The sequence below is a fragment of the Eretmochelys imbricata genome, chromosome 5 (genome assembly GCF_965152235.1).
Source record: "Eretmochelys imbricata isolate rEreImb1 chromosome 5, rEreImb1.hap1, whole genome shotgun sequence".
Classification (NCBI taxonomy): domain Eukaryota; kingdom Metazoa; phylum Chordata; order Testudines; family Cheloniidae; genus Eretmochelys; species Eretmochelys imbricata.
This window is the reverse complement of record NC_135576.1, coordinates 25,132,642-25,152,902: the sequence shown is the minus strand read 5'-3', so window position 1 is coordinate 25,152,902 and position 20,261 is coordinate 25,132,642. Positions and strand designations below refer to the sequence as shown.

The 20,261-nt window shown below is 41.4% G+C and overlaps 1 protein-coding gene across 1 annotated transcript in view; it reads right to left on the bottom strand.

Annotated features, from left to right (window-relative positions):
• Positions 1-18,803, bottom strand: part of LOC144265028 (sperm flagellar protein 2-like) — a 28,669-nt gene extending 9,866 nt beyond the window's left edge. The window contains exons 1-9 of the mRNA XM_077817158.1: positions 18,677-18,803; positions 18,001-18,131; positions 11,867-11,948; positions 10,818-10,891; positions 9,680-9,783; positions 8,877-9,133; positions 5,569-5,677; positions 4,690-4,847; positions 960-1,099 (exon numbers count right to left, since the gene is read on the bottom strand). Of these exons, the coding sequence (XP_077673284.1) occupies positions 960-1,099; positions 4,690-4,847; positions 5,569-5,677; positions 8,877-9,133; positions 9,680-9,783; positions 10,818-10,891; positions 11,867-11,948; positions 18,001-18,131; positions 18,677-18,803 (1,182 nt within the window). The remainder of the gene's footprint in view (positions 1-959; positions 1,100-4,689; positions 4,848-5,568; positions 5,678-8,876; positions 9,134-9,679; positions 9,784-10,817; positions 10,892-11,866; positions 11,949-18,000; positions 18,132-18,676) is intronic.
• Between the last annotated feature and the right edge of the window lie 1,458 nt (positions 18,804-20,261).

Sequence of the window (20,261 nt, the reverse complement as noted above, 5' to 3'; positions counted from 1 at the left end):
CCAGCCCCGCCTTCACAGCCCCCAACCTGCAGCTGTCTAGCTGCCCCAGGGGATGCGGGGGACTCCCCGCAGCTGCCAAGCCACGGCAAACGGGAGACCCCAAGCAGTTGCCCAGCCACGGCTGGTGACCCCCCTGCATCTGTCCAGCTTTGGAGGGCAGGTCAAGGCAACCCCGCGCAACAACTGCCCAGCCGCGGCTGGAAGGGGGGGGGATCCCACGCAGCTGCTCAGCCGCGGCGGGCAGCCGATGGACCCACTTCAGCTGCCAGCCACAGCGGGCACTCCCCACAGCTGCCCAGCCGCAGCTGCAGCCACGGCCAGGGGATCCTGCAGCTACCAGCTGCCCAGGGCAAGGGGACCCCGCTGCAGCCCAGCCCCAGGGGCAGGGAGACCCTGGAGTTTCCACACACCACATCAGTGGGGGACCCGGGAGCCCCAGCAGCAGTGGGTGCTGAAGCCACCCACCCCTTTTGTCAGGGATATTTTTAGTGAAAGTCAGGGACAGGACACGGGCTGCCGTAAATTTCTGTTTATTTCCTGTGACCTGTCCCTGACTTTTATTCAAAATATCTGTGACAAAAACTTAGCCTTAGTTATAATGTATTACAAATACCCTGCCAAAATATAATATTTACTCTGGATACACCTTTCATAATATTAAAGTGTTACCATCTTGTCAACCATGTGCATTGTCACTCTGAGGAATTATCCATAAATTTCTAATATATCTCATTATCAAATTATCAGATATTTTCAATACTGTACACTGAGATGCAGCATATTTTTAAAATCACATCTCTTTAGGTATTTATATTTATAATTCATGCTACCATCTCTCAGACATTCTTTATGTATTAGAAATATGTTTTAAAATGAATTCATTTGTAATGGACAAAAAGTTATCTAGAACTCAATAAAGTATAGTCATATAAAAGATTCCTAATCTTGAACTGCTGCACCTTGGGAAGCGGCTCATCTATATAAACCCATTCATCTGATCCTGGTTTAATTGGCGGTGGTTCTACAGGGGTGGGAGAAGGTACATCTTCAGGTGTAGCTGGTGAAGATTTTTTCCCTGGTGATTTTCCTCGAACGGAGCCTTAAATATAAATGCACAATTAGTACCCTCAAATATATTTTAAATAACAATAAATACATGGACCTAGACCCCTAAGCTGCTTAGTTGCCTTCAAATAAACTTTGCAGGTGTTCAAATGTGTCATTCCGCAACCAATATATAGCTGAAGTCAGTAGTTTTGCATTTATATAATGATATTTTCCAGTTTAGCTTTTATTTTATTCGACTTGCCAAAAAAGTTAGATTTCCTAAAGCTCTGCTGTGAAAGAAATAGAAAGATAATGAAACAAGTTACTTACCACGTTAACAAAAAGTAAATGGTATTGTTACCATTATGACTGACAGTATAGGTACCATGATTTCACGGTATCACCATGTAATTTCTGCTTGATGGATCTTGAACACTGTAAATATTTACAGTTTCTATATAGCAGGGCTTGGAAGAGCTGGAGTCAGACTGAAATAATTTCTAGGACCAATAATCCTTTGAGGTTACCCCATGATTTCATGGCAAGATGCTGTTTTTAAATTCAATTAACCCTGGGCATTAGGGTTACCCACAGAGTGCTTCATTTGATATACACTCTACTTTTAATTTTACATGTACTGCAAAATACAAAGTAAATCATAGGTCATAGCCCTGCAAGTGGGGATACACAACACATAGTCTGAAAGGCTTCTAGCAAAAGGAAAAGGAAAGAATGGGTACTTACAATCACTCTCACTACTGGATCACTTTCTAAAGACTAGTGTTTTTAAATTGTTGAGGAATGAGAGAGAAATGGGCAACAGGAAGGGCAGGACGATGGTATGGCAAGATACAAAGGGGGAAGAAGAGGAATAAAAACGGAAAAATCAGATATATAGGGAAGGGGAAAGAAGCAGGTGAATTTGGATCCAAACCCTGGCACTGAGGGAAAACTGAGAAGTATGGAAGGAGCAGAAAGTGAGCAGTACAAGAACTGGGGAAAAAACCAAGGCAGATAAAGGAAGATAAAGTTAGTAAACTAAAGAGGGGGATCAGAAAAGATCATTCAAGCAGGGAGTTGGTGGGGGAAAATCTAGTGGCCTGCAGGAAAATGTGGGAAACTATTTAAGAAAACCATAGGAACTGTAAGTGCAGCAAGATTTGCAATTGTCACCTGCACTCCATCTTTGTACTACTTTAGGAGGGGGATCCACCCAAATAATTTCGTTCTGAGAGCAATCAGACAAGAACATAGGGTATGGTAAAATAATATTGGCTGTACTTAGTAGAGAATTGAATGGGTCATGTTGTGTACAATAAGCTCCTTTAAAAATGTTACACAATGGTCCCATTCTTTTTGTTTAAATTTTTAGTGAAGACATATCTTGGTTCACTGCCTCATTGCTGTGACAAAATCTGTACATCCAATAATAGCATAACTAGTATTCCCCAAAGGAACACCTGCTTCTGAAAGTGCTGATTTAGTATGACAGAAAGCAGATAAGCTGATAACCAAATAAAGTACTCAAAGGATATCTGTAGTAAACATTGTGATGTCCCTGTCAATGCCCTAAAGCTCCTCCCAGTGCTCCCTCACTTAACATCCCTACACTCATACCACCTGCTTTGCTCTCATCATCCCTCTAGCCTCTGAGAACAGGATTGGACTCCATTTGGAATTCATCAACACAAACCCTGAATTGCTTGTTGTTGACTGACCCAAAAGATTATTGCCCCATGGGGTCTGAGTGCTCTGCAGCACCTCCAGACTCCAAGTGTGAAATCCTTGCTCCACTCAAATCAATGGGAGTTTTGCTATTGACTTCAGTGGGGCCAGGCTTTCGTGCCAAAGCTCATGCACATAAATGTAGAAGACAAAACCAACCAGGTGGTTCCTTGGAAACATTTTATCCAATTATCTGTCATGTGTGACATTTACAAGAATTCATCATGAAGTGGCTGAATCTCCCTTTGTTGGTATACTACACAAAATTGTCCATATCTCAGTGTGCCTTACAACCTAATTAACAGTTATCAACACTATTTTTAAAGAGAGGAGTGGAAGATAAGTAAGAACTATACATCCTTATGTTAATTACCAAAAGAGTAAAAAACAAACATGCAAACGTGTACTTCACCTGGTTTATTTACTTCATCTTTCTTTTCCTTTTTCTCTTTAAAGGATTCTGACTTTTTGGGTGGCTCTAAGGAAAGTTTTAAAAAAACCACAAAGACACACAACAGAGACACCTTTAAGATGCAGAGTTACCAGCATTTCTGAAGTGTTAATATACCAATTTCTCTCTAATGCTAATATGTTGATAATGGAACTTGGGTCGTTCCTGTATATACATTGTGCTGTCTCAGATGGTGAGGGTACTAGCTCTGAGGTTAAAAACAGGAAGGAAAGGCTGAAATTAATACTCAGTTATCTCAAGGAATTAAATTATACCTGCTGGACAGCTCCTTTTGAACATTTTAGAACCTCTTCTCAAAGTATTTGTGAGAAGATGTGAAACTGACTCATATTACTGGAAAAAGGTAGACAGGCTGTTCAGAGGTTTGGGACAATTATTTAATAGGAAATACGCTCTAGTTACTCTTTTTGGAAATACACTGAAAGTATTTATTATTTTCCCAGGATCCGTTCCAAACAGCTTAGAAAGAGCTTTATAAATAAGTTTGCTATGGCTGACAAACCTTTGGGTGATTTGGATTTTGCGGGCATAGGCTCCTTATCTTCAGGAGGAGATTCAGTTTCCTTATTTTTATCTGCTGGAACTGTTAGCGTCTCAGCTTGTGGCAAAGGGGTAGGAACTTCTTGCTTTTTCCCAGCTTCTTTTTTTTCCAGTTCTTTTCCTTCAACATAATTTCAATAAAACACATATAATCTGATAAAAGATGTACTGTAATCATATTATTAATTTTGAACCAATAAATCTTGAAGACTATTCACTATTATATCTTATAAAATATGTGTGCGAACAACAAATATGTGTTTACTTTTGTTTTATGTATTTAAATGGATTAGCATTAAAAGAAAGCTACATTTAAAATGGGTGCATCCATTTGCATTTGCACAAGCTGTATATTTATAGAGACTTGCTGAAAATATGCCCTTTTAAATTAAACATAACTTGACAATTTTTTCTCTCAGTTATACCAGTGTAAAACTAGAGTAATATCAATTAAGTTATTCCTAATTTATACTAGTGTGTCTGGGAACAGAATTTGGCCCAGGCTTACACAATCCATAAATATATCAATACACACACTACAGCCGAACAATTACCAAAATTCCAACTTTGGTATTTTTGTGAGTCTGATCCAAAGCAAAGTTTTGCCTTTTCTGCAACTGAATATAGCTTTTCATGGGCAAAATAACAAAATTTCACATAATGAGGGAGATTTGTTTGTAATACGGATCTTTGCCAATAAAGTAGATAGTTAGAAAATATTTTTGTCTATATAAAAACATGTGCAGTGAGAATGAAAAATGTGTCACCTTTCCACAAACCTGCAAAAACATTACACCTTTCAGTGCCAGTGAGATATTTTTAAGCTCCCTTCTGAATTATAAAGGCTCAACCATATATTTTAATATTAAAGTCTCCATATGAAAAACATAAATTCAAAAACTTACTTCTGTTCTGTTTTTTAGCAATTTCCTCCATTATGATTTCCTTTATCCTTTTACACAGAAGGTTCTTTTCTGTCTCGCCATTAACTTTCACTAGAATATTTTGCTGTACTGAAAACCATTTCTCTAGTTTTGGCCAGTTGTCTAGAAAGCCAGCAATTCTGTGAAATCATATCAATGTATAATTTTAAAATCAAAACGTTAAAACAAATAGTGAAAAATAAAATCTTATTCCCAACCCAACAAACACATTTAACATGGTGTCTAATCTAAATCTAATGCCAATTCTGAAGATATTCTGGATGCAGAACTCCCAGTGTAGATAAGGCCACAGGTTAAACTAATCTTCTGTTACAGCATCATTAAAAATCAATAATTATTAAAATATTAATATAAACTAATTACATATTTAGAAATGCAGGTTGTTGTCTCTTTAAATTTGCTCATTATACAAAATTAAATATTTAGTGCAAATGATTTTAAAAGAAAGTATAGTACTATTTTTGTATATAAAAATAAAAGAGAACGATAAAAGAAAGCCCAATTTTGGAAATACCCTAAGCCAAACTGAGACACAACATGCATTTATGTATCACATAATATAAATATGTAAATAGCTGTTTTGATATGAATTTGAAAAATAATCTTTTCAAGACTTTGAAAAGTAGAGTATATGAATTATTATTTTGGGGAATCATTTATACTATATCAATAAATGAGGATACGTACTTGGGCCCCACTTCAGCAAATTTCTTAAGGACATCCTTAACTTTAACGGTGTCATTAGAAGTCAAGTATACCCTGACTGCTCCGTGCTTAAAGTTAATGACGTGCTTCAGTACTCTGCTGAAGTAGAGCCTTACTGTACTAAATATAACAAACCTATGTTGTATCTGGTCCCTGACTAAATCAATCTTCTCTCTTTCTTTGAGTTCAACATCTGAAGCTTGATCACTGTCTTCCAGTTGAATCTGTGATGACCCTGATTTATCTGTTGAGTAGAAAATACCAGAGACTATTGAAACAAGTTACTACATAGACTTGTTCTGTGTTCCTGTTAAAAAGTTTATCAAAATGAAAACACTGACTGGCTACTTCACTCCTTCATTTTTAAAAGTAGCTCCATACATTCTACACAAAGGAGATGGATATACAGTACTTTATTAGGAATACATTCTCATTAGATTCCTGGGACTATGGAATTTACTGTCAAATTTTCAAAGTGCTTTAGCAGCACAATCCCTTTGAATAATTGAGAATTGCAAATCTAAAGTTCTAAGGCCTTGTCTTCACTGCATTGTTAGCTCTAGTTGTAACTCAAGTTTTACCTTTAACCCACCTTCTGTTCACACATAAAAATCTCTAGCTGGAGTTAAGTGGTGCTTTAAGCTCGAGCTAGCGGGTTTGAGCTAGTTGGTCAAAGGGTATAGGTTGAAGCTCAAGTGATGCTGGTGTTTGAGCTAGTAACATAGCAGGGATGCAGCAGCTCATGTAACAGCAACTCATCTATTGCTAATCCAATCACTCAGTGCCACTAATCAAATCACTGTGCTTTCCCAGTGTGGCCACCTCACTCGAGATAGGGTAGTCCGAGCGGAGTAACCCAAGTTTACTAACTTCAGGTAACTATGGCAGTAAAGACAAGCCCTATGTCATTCTTTTGATCTTTAAGGGGCATTCTCCTTTCAGTTTGGACAACATACGTTCTCGTCAAGATAATATGTCCCTCCATAGCCATCATGTGTAAGGTGACAAAGAGGATGTGGTCTGAGTGGAGTGTGGGGGTGGCCATTTGTTGCCCTCCTTATCTTTGACTCTACTCTATAATACAATGTGCTTTGGCTATTTTGTCAAAAACACTTATTCCTGTATCCTCACAGGATTAAATGAACATACATACTGAAGGCAGTGATCAGTGTGGGGGGTAGTGGTGCCACTTGCTCAGGTGTGCACCTTCCCTCTTCTCCCTTTTGCTTCTCTCCTAGTTTTCAGTCATTGCAATATGCGGCCCTCAGAGAACGATGTTGTCTGTACATTCACAATAAACTAGTCATATTTCTGCACTTGCCGTATCATATATTTTTTCTACTTAGCACTTCATTAAATTATGTGGGATACTACATATCAGCTGGTGCCAACATAATGCAGATTTAAACAAATAAACACAGCATTTTTTGGCTGCAGGCAGATCTCAAAAATTACGAAAAAAATTTACAATAGTTTGAAAGTACCTGCACTAATGATACATAGTAACCACATGAGATCTAGTGAGATTTAGAGAAATTTGTCAGTAATGATTTTTTGCTCCATTGAATATAAGTTATTGTGAGACATTCTGGTAAATCTTGAGATAACTTCTGTAGCTAGTGTGTGATTAGTATGATATTTATATTTAGCTATACACTATAGCAGGAGTATACAATCTGAAGTCAGAGGCCACAAGGAGCCTGCAAAATATTAAAATACAGCCAATAGCTTCCCTCTTTTTATAACTGCACATAGAGAAAAAAATCTGATGATGAATCTAAACAACACACAATTCCTATCCATCATCATCATCAGGGAAGATAAAAGTAAATTTTTAAGAGTTTCTGGTATCTGTGATAAAAATTATGTAAGTTTATATGTGATTTTAAAATTCAGCCCACAAACTCCTGGCACATAACTAATGTGATCCTTGGTATTGTAAAGATATGGCAAGCAAGCAGTACATTAATAACTTTAGCTCTCTTGGTGTCATAACTACTTAGCATTTCCCATTTTATCATGATATGGGTGTCACTAAGCTTTTTTAAATGTATGTGTAAGCGGGGGAATAGTCCTGCTATTGTGGGGAACTTTCCTGGTTTCTGCACTACCCCGGTGAAGTGAGCTAGCGAGAGGATCTAAGTCCTCGCTCCCACTTCCTTTACCCAGTGGCCTCCCTGCCCTTGAGGACTCTCCTTCCACTCTCCTGTCTGACAGAGTCCTCGTAACCCCAACAAAGCTGGGCCCAGGATTCCTGGGGGCTCGACCCCCAACCCTGCTGTGGTCACCTAGGACAGGGGCTAGGGTGTCCCCACTCCGGGGTACTCTCTCTGCACGCGGCACTTCTCTGACCCACTTACCATTACATACAATTGAAAGCAAATGCGAGTTATTTAATCAACAATTAATTTTAAAAAGAATAAGGAAAAATGGGAAAGGTTAAAGGAAACACATCAACCCGCTCTGTGGCACAGAACATCACAAACAGTGTCTCTGGAATGTCAGGGCAGCTCACAGTCTGTTCCTTGTAAGTCCCAGGCCTTCTTCTCAGGCCCTGGCTGTGTTGTAGGGATGCTGTGGGTTGGACACTTGCTCTGGTGGTGGCCAGACACTCTCAGGCATTAAGTGATAGGACCCTTCTTCCCAGTGTGGCCCTGCCCTGTCGGGGTTACGATCCAAGCCTGGCCTGCAGAGCCTCTTGGCTGAGGCGTCTCCCTGTGCTGGGCCCGCTGCCCAGGGTGCCCCTCGCTCTCCCCAGCTGCTCACCGCACCCAGCTCCGGATTGCTCCAGCCCCAGCTCCACCACTCTGTCTCAGCACTGCTGCTGCTGCTCTGCCTCCAGCTCCCTGGGCTGCTTCTTTGGCCCCTCTGCCTCCGGTTGCTACAGCTCTGCTCCCAGGACAGGTCTGCTCTGCAGGCTGCTTCTGTGACTCTGCTCCCAGCACTGACCTGCTTCCTGGGCTGCTTTTCTGGCCCCTCTGGCTCTGGTTGCTGCAGCTCTGCTCCCAAGGCAAGTCTGCTCTCTCTGGGCTGTGCCTCTAGCTTTGGGCTGCAGCTCTGCTCCCAGGACAGGGTCTGCTCTCTCTGGGCTGCTTTTCTGGTCCCTCTGGATCTGGCACAGCTCTGCTCCCCAGCTCAACTTGGGCCCCTACTTTCTCCTTAGCTCGGGCCCACTCTGTCTGACCCAGGCAATTCTAGCTCACACGGAGTACGGGACCTCCCTGGCCTCCTGACTCCCTGATTAGCCTGCCTGCCCTGTCATTCAGGCTGACCTGGAGCATTGGCCTCTCCCGATTGTTCCTGGGGGCTGTCAGTCTCAGGGTCCTGATTCCCCATCGACCCTTCCACCTTTTTAGTACTGGGAGCTAGCAACTAAAACACTCGCACTGAATGTTAGTAAGGGGCCAACAGTCCCTTTACATATGCAGTGAAGTATAACTCACCCTTCATGCCAGCCACGCGTTCCAGCACTGTGGTGTCTGAAATGTCTAATAACAGAGCAAAATCAAATGCAGGTGGAGATAAAGGTAGATCTTTTGGGGCTGCTGGGTCTGTAACTAGGGAGGGCTTCTTAGACTTCTCATCCTTTGTTTCTCCTTTGGTCGGATCACTCCCTGTAAGTGCTTTTTCAAGTAGTTTTGCCTGGTTTATTGTCATTGGAAATCCATCCATGATCCATCCCTTCTTCTGGGGTGTTCGTCTAAACATAAACAAGGAACTATAAACATGTAAAGAAACTACTTTAACTTAGTATTAACATTTATAATAAAGAGTTTTCCTATAATTCTGTGATTTGAAATTAGGTAGAACAAAATATCATGAAAATTCTATAAAATAACAATGTATGTCATTAAAATTAACACGGCAAATCAAAAGATTTTCCAAACAGAAAACCGCAGAAAACAGGACTAAAACGAAACAAAACAAAAGGACTGCAATTTTCTGGAACAAACACTATGGGACTGATCTTTATACCATGAGAAAAGATGCCAATTTTCTGTTATCTGCCAACATGTGGAACAGCAGCAGTAAATAGCAGATTTCTAGAGGGAGGTGCATGCCTTGACCAACTTGCCTATTAGTTCAGAGGAGGTGAAAACTATTCCATGAGTTGCTCTATTTCAATGGAACTACTCACGGAGTCAGGTATTATTCACCATGAGCAAGAATGGCAGTATCTGCCCTAAGAAACATATAATTATTTAGCATATAATTATGTTTGAAAGCAAACTACACTATTTCATACTTAATAGCCTCCACCATGATGTCAACTAGCAATTCATCAGGAATATTTTTTCCTTTCTTCAACAATTTCTCTGATGCTGCACCAAGACAGGCACGAACAGATAGCTGTGGAAAAGAGCAGTTAAAAGAATATGTAGTACTAATAATATCATGTATCATGTAGTACTGATATCATGTTCAGGAAGTTCAGTGCACTAAATGTTAAAGTGTATGCATTCCACTGCACATTTAAAGCACGTATTCAATTCCGGCAAGATCCTCAGCAGGTGTAAACTGGCCTAGGATCTTGGTCATTACATGCAAAAATTAATGTTAGACAGTGTTAAGGTTGAAAATTGAAACATTTAAAAAATCAGGAAATTTAAAGTTAAGAAGCCTGATTTGGATCTCACTCTGGTTTTACACTGATGTAATTCTACTGACTTCAATGGAGCCCAGTCCTGATTTACACTAGTATAAGATTATAATCAAGACTGAGGTTTTTACAGCAACATTTAATCTGGTTGGTGTCACCAGAGTCATGCTCTCTATAGGTCTTCAGGATATTCCCACATCCTGCTTGTTGAGTAAGGTACTACTTAGTATAAGCCTAACATAATCTAGCCCTAAGGAATAAACATTTTAATATTGGTAGGACCAATATATTAACAAATTCTGTGAATGCTCTGGATGTGGTAATAAGCAGATTTAACAGCATGGAAAATATGTGATGAAGAGCAACGTTCCCTCTAATTTTTGACAGGCCATGTGCACAAAAAATTTCTTCTGTGCAAATTTTTGACAGGTTGTGTGCGCAAAAAATTTCTTCTGTGCAAATTGTGCTTCTGTGCAAATTTTTGTGCACGCAGTGTTTCACTGTGTGCATGCACACAGCTTAGAGGGAACAGTGATGAAGAGGTATTTGTGAATAATTCTGATGACATAGATGACAACAAAGCCAACAGAGAAAATAAATCCAAATTTGTGTAGTAACTTTGAGTAAAGTTATCACTTTTCATATTTTATATAGAAATATGAGCCTGTGGCATGGTCCATAAATTAAAAATAGTAAGAGAAAAGTTCAATATTAACCGGCTTTGTTTAATAAACAAACATTTCATATATCTATACATGGTGGAAGTCAAAGTCAGTTTACATACTTTAGATACTTCATCCTTACTCTCACTTGACTTCATTTCTTGATGAGAAGATTCTTTTCTGCCAAGACCATTACCTAGCAATAACAAAACATCAGCAAATATTACTTTTATTATATTAACATTTATTACTAATTATTATTATGGATACATAATATCATTACATAATATTTTTATTTAGTGAGTGCTGTCAGTGTTCTCTGCACTAGTCAGAACACAGGCGGAGGCACAGAAACTATCCCCAGGAGCTTATTATCTGTAATTATTTTACTATAATTTCTCCTTTTCAGTCTATTTATTTGTTTATTTTTAAGAGACAAACCATCAAACTCTTACTCACATGAATAGACTTTACTCCTGAGAACCAACTTCAATAGGGCAACTTGCATTAGTAAGGACTACACACAGGAGAAAGAGTTTTCAGGACTGTGTGTTTTTCAGGGCAGGATTCTTGTCTTCATACCTCTCTATAAAGCACCCAACATATTGTTGTCAGTCTCCAAATATAAAATAATAACTATTTTGTTTTTTTTCTCCTTCTCACACTATATGATGCCACAAATAGTCAGTGAGGAATATGGCTTAGTATTGTAAACACTTCTCCATGTACTTGAGTTTATGCACACAAATAGACTCACTGATTTCTGTAAGACTATGAAGTTAGGTATGTGTTCACAGGTCTGGGGGCTATGTCAATGACAAATTTCAGGTTTCAAACTTCAAACAGTTTTTGCTGGAGTCATATTCAAAAAAGAGAGGTTAACATTTTCTGACCAAGGGAAAATACTATTTTCAACCTCCATATCCTAATACAAGGAAGCTGAAAAACTTTCAACCTCAGAGGTGAACGTTTCGGAAAACTATGAGTATGCGGAAACAAGGGTTATAATGGGAACTTTTGCAAAGCATGAGCTGTAGTGGGCACTAACAAACACCTGCTAGAACATATAAGCAAAAAATCAGCAGGGGATGGAGAAATCCTCTTTTTTGCCATTCAAATCCAGACATCAAAATTATTTAAAAGAAATCTAATTAACTCTACACATTTTTACCTTTGGTTCCATCAAGTGATGCGCTCTTTGGCACGGTTTCAGAAACCTTAGATGCTGAAGTTGAAGGGGGCCTCTTCAGGACCTTTTATAAATTAAACAATCACGAACCACATTTCTTAGTCTTCATAACATTAAGCAAGAATAGTTTTTGGATATTTTAAATGTATTTTAATGAATATTCAGTTATTTAAACATATATAACCTGATTGTCAGGTGCATAACAGCAGAATAATCTATAGTAAAACAGTAAGAAAAAGTTATTAATGTCAGCCTGGAATTATGAGTGTAAGTATTATTTTGATATTGATGGTAACTTGAAAGCAAATGAAAAGTTGGGGATGGAGTGACAGGAAAGAGAGGGTTGTTATTTACTCATGACACTACTCAAATTCAAGTAAACAGAGCAGGCTAGAAGGCAATGATCACTTCAGATGTCCTCTGTTCACTATGGTCCTGGTCCTGCGCCACTGACTTCAATGGGAGCAGGATCAGGTCCTATATAAATCTAACCCCGGTCTACACTACGCATTTAGGCCGAATTTAGCAGTGTTCGATAGATTTAACCCTGCACCCGTCCACACAACGAAGCCATTTTTGTCAACTTAATGGGCTCTTAACATCGATTTCTGTACTCCTCTCCAATGAGGGGATTAGCGCTGAAATCGACATCGCTGGGTCGAATTTGGGTTAGTGTGAACACAATTCGACGGTATTGGCCTCTGGGAGCTATCCCACAGTGCTCCATTGTGACCACTCTGGACAGCACTCTCAACTCGGATGCACTGGCCAGGTAGACAAGAAAAGCCCCGCAAACTTTTGAATTTCATTTCCTGTTTGGCCAGTGTGGCAAGCTGATCAGGACAGGTGACCGTGCAGATCTCATCAGCAGAGGTGACCATGGAGTCCCAGAATTGGGAAAGAGCTCCAGCATGGACCGAACGGGAGGTACTGGATCTGATCACTGTATGGGGAGACGAATCCGTGCTATCAGAACTCCGTTCCAAAAGACAAAATCCCAAAATATCTGAAAAAAATCTCCAAGGGCATGAAGGACAGAGGCTATCACAGGGACCAGCAGCAGTGCTGTGTGAAACTTAAGGAGCTTAGGCAAGCCTACCAAAAAACCCAAAGAGGCAAACGCCTGCTCGGGGTCAGAGCCCCAGACATGCCGCTTCTATGATGAGCTACATGCAATTCTAGGGGGTGCCCCTACCACTGCCCCTCCCCTGTACGTGGACTCCTGCAAGAGGGGAGTCTCACACAACAGGGATCAGGATTTTGGGGATAAGGAAGATGATGGGGAGGGGGAGGTTAAAGATAGCACACACCAGGCAAGCGGAGAAACCATTCTCCCTGACAGCCAGGAACGGTTTATCACCCTGGAGACAGTACTCTCCCAACCAGGGCTCCCGGATCTTGAAGGCGGAGAAGGCGCCTCTGGTGAGTGTACCTTTGTAAATATAATACACGGTTTAAAAGCAAGCTTGTTTAATGATTACTTTTCCCTGAAGACTTGGGATGCATTCGCGGCCAGTACAGCTACTGGAAAAGTCTGTTAACATGTCTGGGGATGGGGTGGAAATCCTCCAGGGACATCTCAATGAAGCTGTCCTGGAGGGACTCCAAAAGCCTTTGCAAAAGGTTTCTGGGGAGGGCAGCCTTATTGCATCCTCCTTGGTAGGACACTTTACCATGGCAGGCCAGTAGCACGTAGTCTGGAATCATTCCATAAGAAAGCATGGCAGCATGTGGTCCCGGTGTTTGCTGGCATTCAAGCAACATTCGTTCTTTACCTCTCTGTGTTATCCTCAAGAGAGTGATATCGTTCACGGTCATCTGGTTGAAATAGGGGAATTTTATTCAGGGGATATTCAGAGGTGGCCGTTCCTGCTGGACTGTTTGTCTGTGGCTGAAAAGAAATCATCCCCACTGTTAGCCACGTGGTGGGGGGTGGGGGGGTAAGCGATCATCCTAGAGAATTGGGTGTGGGGGGATGGGGGGTTTGTGTAGTGTGTAGTTGGGTTTGTGCTGCATGTTAACCCAAAAACATTAGCCCCTCCTTTTAAATGGCCAAATGTGTCTTTTTCAGTTTTACTCTCCCTTTTTTTCCTCCCACAGCTGCAAATGTTTCAACGCTCCCCCTATCGTCTCCGTCCCATAGGCTAGCGCAGATAAGAAGGAAAAAAAACCACACTTGCGATGAAATGTTCTCTGAGCTCACGCAGTCCACCCAAACTGAAAGAGCCCAGCAGAATGCGTGGAGGCAGACAATGGCAGAATCCAGGAAAACACAAAATGAAAGCGCGGACAGATGGCTGGCGCAACAGGAGAGGTGGCGGCAGCATGATGAAAGGAGGCAGGATGCAATGCTGAGGCTACTGGAGGATCAAACTGATATGCTCCAGAATATGGTTGAGGTGCAGGAAAGGCACAGACCGCCACTGCAGCTCCTGTGTAATCAACCGCCCTCCTTCCCAAGTTCCACAGCCTCCTCACCCAGATGCCCAAGAACATGGGAGAGGGAGGGGACCTCCAAGCACCCAACCACTCCACCCTAGAGGACTGCCCAAGCAACAGAAGGATGGCATTCAATAAGTTTTGAATTGTAGTGTGGCCTTGTCCTTCCCTCCTCCCCTCCATCACCCAGTGCCTCCCTCCTGGCCCACCCCTCCTGGGCTACCTGGACAGTTATCCCCCTATTTGTGTGACGAATTAATAAAGAATGCATGAATTTGAAACAACAATGACTTTATTGCCTCTGCAAACGGTGATCAAAGGTGGGAGGGGAGGGCGGTTGGCTTACAATTAAGTAGAGTGAACCAAGGGGGCACCATAAACGTCTCCTCCTTACTCTCACAGATATTGTGGCACACACAGCAAGCAGTAATAACAATGGGAATATTGGTTTCGCTGAGGTCTAACCAATTCAGTAAACTGCACCAGCGCGCTTTTAAAAACATCCAAATGCACATTCTACCACCATTCTGCACTTGCTCGCCTGTAGTTGAACAGCTCCTGACTACTGTCCAGGGTGCCTGCATATGGCTTCATGAGCCATGGCATTAAGGGGTAGGCTGGGTCCCCAAGGAAAACTATAGGCATTTCAACATCCCCAACAGTTATTTTCTGGTCTGGAAAGTAAGTCCCTTCCTGCAGCTGTTCATACAGACCAGAATTCCTGAAGATGCGAACGTCGTGTACCTTTCCTGGCCATCCCACATTGATGTTGGTGAAACGTCCCTTGTGATCCACCAGTGCTTGCAGCACCATTGAAAAGTACCCCTTTCGGTTTATGTACTGGCTGCCAAGATGGTCCGGTCCCAAGATAGGGATATGCGTTCCGTCTATCACCCCACCACATTTAGGGAATCCCATTGCGGCAAAGCCATCCACTATGACCTGCACATTTCCTAGAGTCACTACCCTTGATAGCAGCAGCTCAGTGATTGCGTTGGCTACTTGGATCACAGCAGCCCCCACAGTAGATTTGCCCACTCCAAATTGATTACCGACTGACCGGTAGCTGTCTGGAGTTGCAAGCTTCCACAGGGCTATCGCCACTCACTTGTGAACTGTGAGGGCTGCTCTCATCTTGGTATCTTGTGCTTCAGGGCAGGGGAAAGCAAGTCACAAAGTTCCATGAAAGTGCCCTTACACATGCGAAAGTTTTGCAGCCACTGGGAATCATCTCAGACCTGCAACACTATGCGGTCCTGCCAATCTGTGCTTGTTTCACGGGCCCAGAATCGGTGTTCCACGGCATGAGCCTGCCTGATTGCCACCAGGATGGCCAAATTGCTGGGGCCCGTGCTTTGAGAGAAGTTTGTGTCCATGTCCTCATCCCTCTTGTCACCATGCTGCCATCACCTCCTCGCCTGCTTTTGCAGGTTCTGGTTCTGCATATACTGCATGATAATGCACAAGGTGTTTACAATGCTCATAACTGTCGCGGAGATCTGAGCGGGCTCCATGCTTGCCATGGTATGGCGTCTGCAGGAGAGCAGAGTGGCAGCGGAAGCAGTTGTTCAATGATGATGGTTTGCAGACCTACTGCACCGTCTGCAGCCAGGACACAACAGCTGAGCGGGGTGCACACTTGCCGTGTTATGGCGAGACAAGAGCAGCCGAGCAGAGTTGCAGCAGAAGCGGGAGCCCATGAGAGACAACATGGAGAAATTCGCTATCTAGACAAGAGCAGGAGGAGGAGAGCAGAGTGGCAGCGGAAGTGGTGGTTCGATGATGATGGTTAGCAGTCCTACTGAACCATCTGCTGAAAGCAGTATGGCACCCGCATGGAAAAAAGGCGCGAAACGATTGTCTGCCGTTGCTTTCACAGAGAGAGGGGGAACTGACGACATGTACACAAACCACCTGTGACAATGTTTTTGCCCCATCAGGCATTGGGAGCTTAACCCAGAATTCCAATGGGCGGCGGAGACTGCGGGAACTGTGGGATAGCTACCCACAGTGCAACACTCCAACAGTCGATGTTAGCCTTGGTACTGTGGACGCACTCCGCCGACATAATGCGCTTAGTGGGGACACACACAATCAACTGTATAAAACTGCTTTCTAAAAATCGACTTCTATAAATTCGACCTAATTTCGTGGTGTAGACATACCCTAAGAATGGTTTGCAGTTGAGGTTGAAATCATCATTTTGTCACACTGCACAAAGGGAGTATTCTGGCATTTTCTCATATCCAAAGGAAGCACTCTTGCATGGCAACACCACATTAATCTACAGTTCTATAGATGAGGCTGATTTACTCTTCCAGTACGAGGCTAAGTTATTTTTCTGTCACCATAGTTCTTAAAAATAATCTCTTTCTCCAGTGACTCAAGATTTTAGTGCATTAATATAATAAAGACAACAAGGAGTCTGGTGGCACCTTAAAGACTAACAGATATATTTGGGCATAAACTTTCATGGGTAAAAACCCCACGAAACCTTATGCCAAATATATCTGTTAGTCTTTAAGGTGCCACCGGACTCTTTGTTGTTTTTGTGGATACAGACTAACATGGCTACCCCCTAATACTTAATATAATAAAGGACAATCAGGTCTGTACTCCTTTCCATGCCTGTATTCAGTGTAAGGTTCCTCCTACTGAACAGAGCATCCTAATGTGGGATTATTACTAGGCAGCTCCACACCATGTGGACTAGCAAGACTTTCTCATCGGCAGGACTGGTGTCACCATCTATTACTAAGGTTGCCCAACACTCCTCATTATCAGTCTTTTTTCAGTTTCTTATACCTTTTCGAAACTTTAACTATTTGGGCTGAAATTTTCTATGCTTGGTATATTTGGGAAAATTTCAGACGAAAGGGTCCAGATGTTTCCAAGACTGAGGTTAAGGAAAAATATGTTGTGTTGCCCACATTAAAAAATTATGGTAACCTTTTCTTTGAAATGGTCTGGCATCCTCATGCTTTGGAGCAGGAACTTGAAATCTAGAAGAGAGGTGCCCTTTGTGTCTGGGATGGACCTTTTTCCATCCCCATGACAATCCACCTAAATTTAGCCAAATTATAAGACTTTGAAAAATTACCTGTTCACATGCGCTCAGTAGAGACTTGCTAGAGCTTAACCGTTAAAACCTCAGAATACTCCCTCCTCTGAGCATGCTTGAGCCTCTCAAAATCCCAGTGCTGACCAGACTGTGCATGTGCCATCCCCACAGAACAACGGACCATGCTACAAGCTACAGAGGTATTTTCCCTGTAACTGCTGCTCTGGGTCAGGGTAGTAGGGCTGGGGCCTGGAACTGACAGCAAGGAGGCTGTCTCTCCTGTGCTCTTAATGACCCCCCTTCTGATACCCAGGCAGAAAGGGAGCAGGAAGGAGTCTGCTTTGAATATAGAGGGGATAAAGCTGGACATGGGGAAATAAAAGGAGTAGACTGGGACAAGGAGTCTTGTGATGATAAAAAGAACGCTAAAAAAGCACTATTAAGGTGTCAAAGCCAACCCCTCAAAAGTTAGGAAATGTCAGAATTAAGACCAGTGCAAGTCTTCTATACCTGACTCATCTCAAAGAAGAGGAAGGAACATGACCAATATACTTTCCCCCAAACCTGCTCCACTGTTCCTTATAACAGTTAAAACCAAAATGAAACTTGCACTTACTTCATTTTGTTTCCCAGAACCCTCTGCTTCTCGTAGAATCAAGCTGCTTTCACTTTTCATTTCACTCTCATGGAAAGCTTTGATAGTGTCCTGGACCAGAGTATCAATAGACAATACCTGAATGTTGCAAGCTAATAGACAGAAAACATTATTGTGATAGGTTTATATTTTGGAAAGAATGTAAAGAGATTATTAAATGCAATTAAATTAATTCTAACAAGGCAGCTTTATTAAATGCAACGCACATTTCTTTTGGTTTGGGTTTTTATTGGAGTTTGTTCCCACTGACACGACACTACAGCCTGTACAATGTACACTGGTAACTGCAATTAGTCTGTTTGCCATTTTATAACCATCTACAGAAAAGTTCTGTGAAAACATTTCTCACCAGTTCTTCACTTAATAAATTCTGAAGCAGTAAAATTATTAGGTACAATGAATTAACAGTAAACTTTTATATTCAGAAACTTTTCATTTTACTTGGGAAGATGGAGAATAAATTACACGGAGCCAGACCTTGCAAGTTCTGATGCATCTGAGGCACCTATCTTGCAGTGAGCTCTGCACAGGTGCAGGGGTCTGACCACAAAGAGCATATTGTAGGGACTGGGGCTTAAAAGAGTATAAACAAAACAAACAAACAATAAAAAAAAGTCTACAGAAAAAAACCTTCTACCTTCTTCCAAGAACTTTACACAGGTGCTTTTTCCACTAAAAACCTTTCCTAAAACACATCCCTGGATAGGAAACGGAGGAAATACAGGTGGTGGGGGTTCAGGCGTTGGAGGGTAGACAATGTCCATCAATCTATGAACCACATGACCCAATATATTATTATTAGGTGGAGGTTTGCTTCCACTGTGCTCTTCAGGTGGGCACCACTCACCTATCATACTCTGTATCAAAAACAAATCAGAGAATAATTTGTGACTCTGCCGTGTATTTCATCTTTTAAAAGATAAATACAGAAATAAATAAATAAATAAATAAATTATTTTGCACTTCTAGAATGCTGTATTTCATCCAAAGATATCACAGGGCTTCACAAACATTATTCATTAAAACTCATTAAAACCTATTTGAGGTAGGCATGTATTATTTTACCCATTTTACAGACCAGTAAACCCATTCTTATCTGTTTTACAGAGAAATTAAGTAATTTGACCAATGCAAAAAACAAGTCAAGGGCAGAGTTAGGAGCAGAACTCAGGAGTCCTGACTTCAGCCCCCTACTTTAAACATTAGACAACGCTGCTTCCCTATTACCATGCACCAACATCTAGCTAAAACTTTCAGTAACATATTATAAATTATTTGATTTATTTCCTAAGCATTTAGTTAAGAAACTAAATTACACAGTGTTTTAAGGGAGAAAAATAACCATGAGAAATGTGGGCCAGGTCTATACTTCAAACTTTTGCTGGCACAGCTACATCAGTCAAGGATGTGATGAGGTATAATCTCTGACTGACACAGCTGTGCTGGCAAAAGTGCCCAGCATAGATGCAGTTATACAGGCAAAGCTGCATTTTTGCTGCTTGTGAGTGGAGGGAGGGCTATAATAATCAATACTGGCAAAAGCATAGTTTTGCTGGTATGAGCTGTGTCCAAACTAGAAGCCCTTTGTTGGTACAGTATATGAGTATAGCTATACCAGCAAAGCACTCCTAGTGTTGACTTGGCTGTGGGTTGATCCTAACAAAAGAAAAAGGAACATTTTATTAGGACCGGATAATTCTAACTCTTTAAAAAGACTTATTGAGAATACAGGCCATTAAACAGCTTCTAGAGGACAAGTTTTGGCTTCCAACAACCTGGGCTAGATTCATGCTTGTAATCTAAAGGTTAAACACTTCGTTACCAATCTTTTATGTCATCCAGTTCTCCCTCTGAGCACTACTGAAAGACACAATATGTATTCAATCACACTACAAGTAAAATATAGTTATTTTTCCTATGTCTATTAACGAATAGATGATGTCTCAGTGTATTTCACACTCTTCAAATATAAACTTGATTTGTGCTTACTTATTTTCACCTGGAGCATCCCATGGAAACTGTAACTAGATGTGATTACATATAACTATATTATTAGTGTAAATTAAAATGTTGCCTATTTTTCAAATAGCAAAACTTATTTTGAGCTATAAAATGTGCCCTCTTACATATCTCAGGGCAGATAAAAATGTATGAGAGGAGACAGGATCAACTTACTTGATCTCTAAGGGAATATCTACACTGTAGCTGGGAGAATGCCTCTC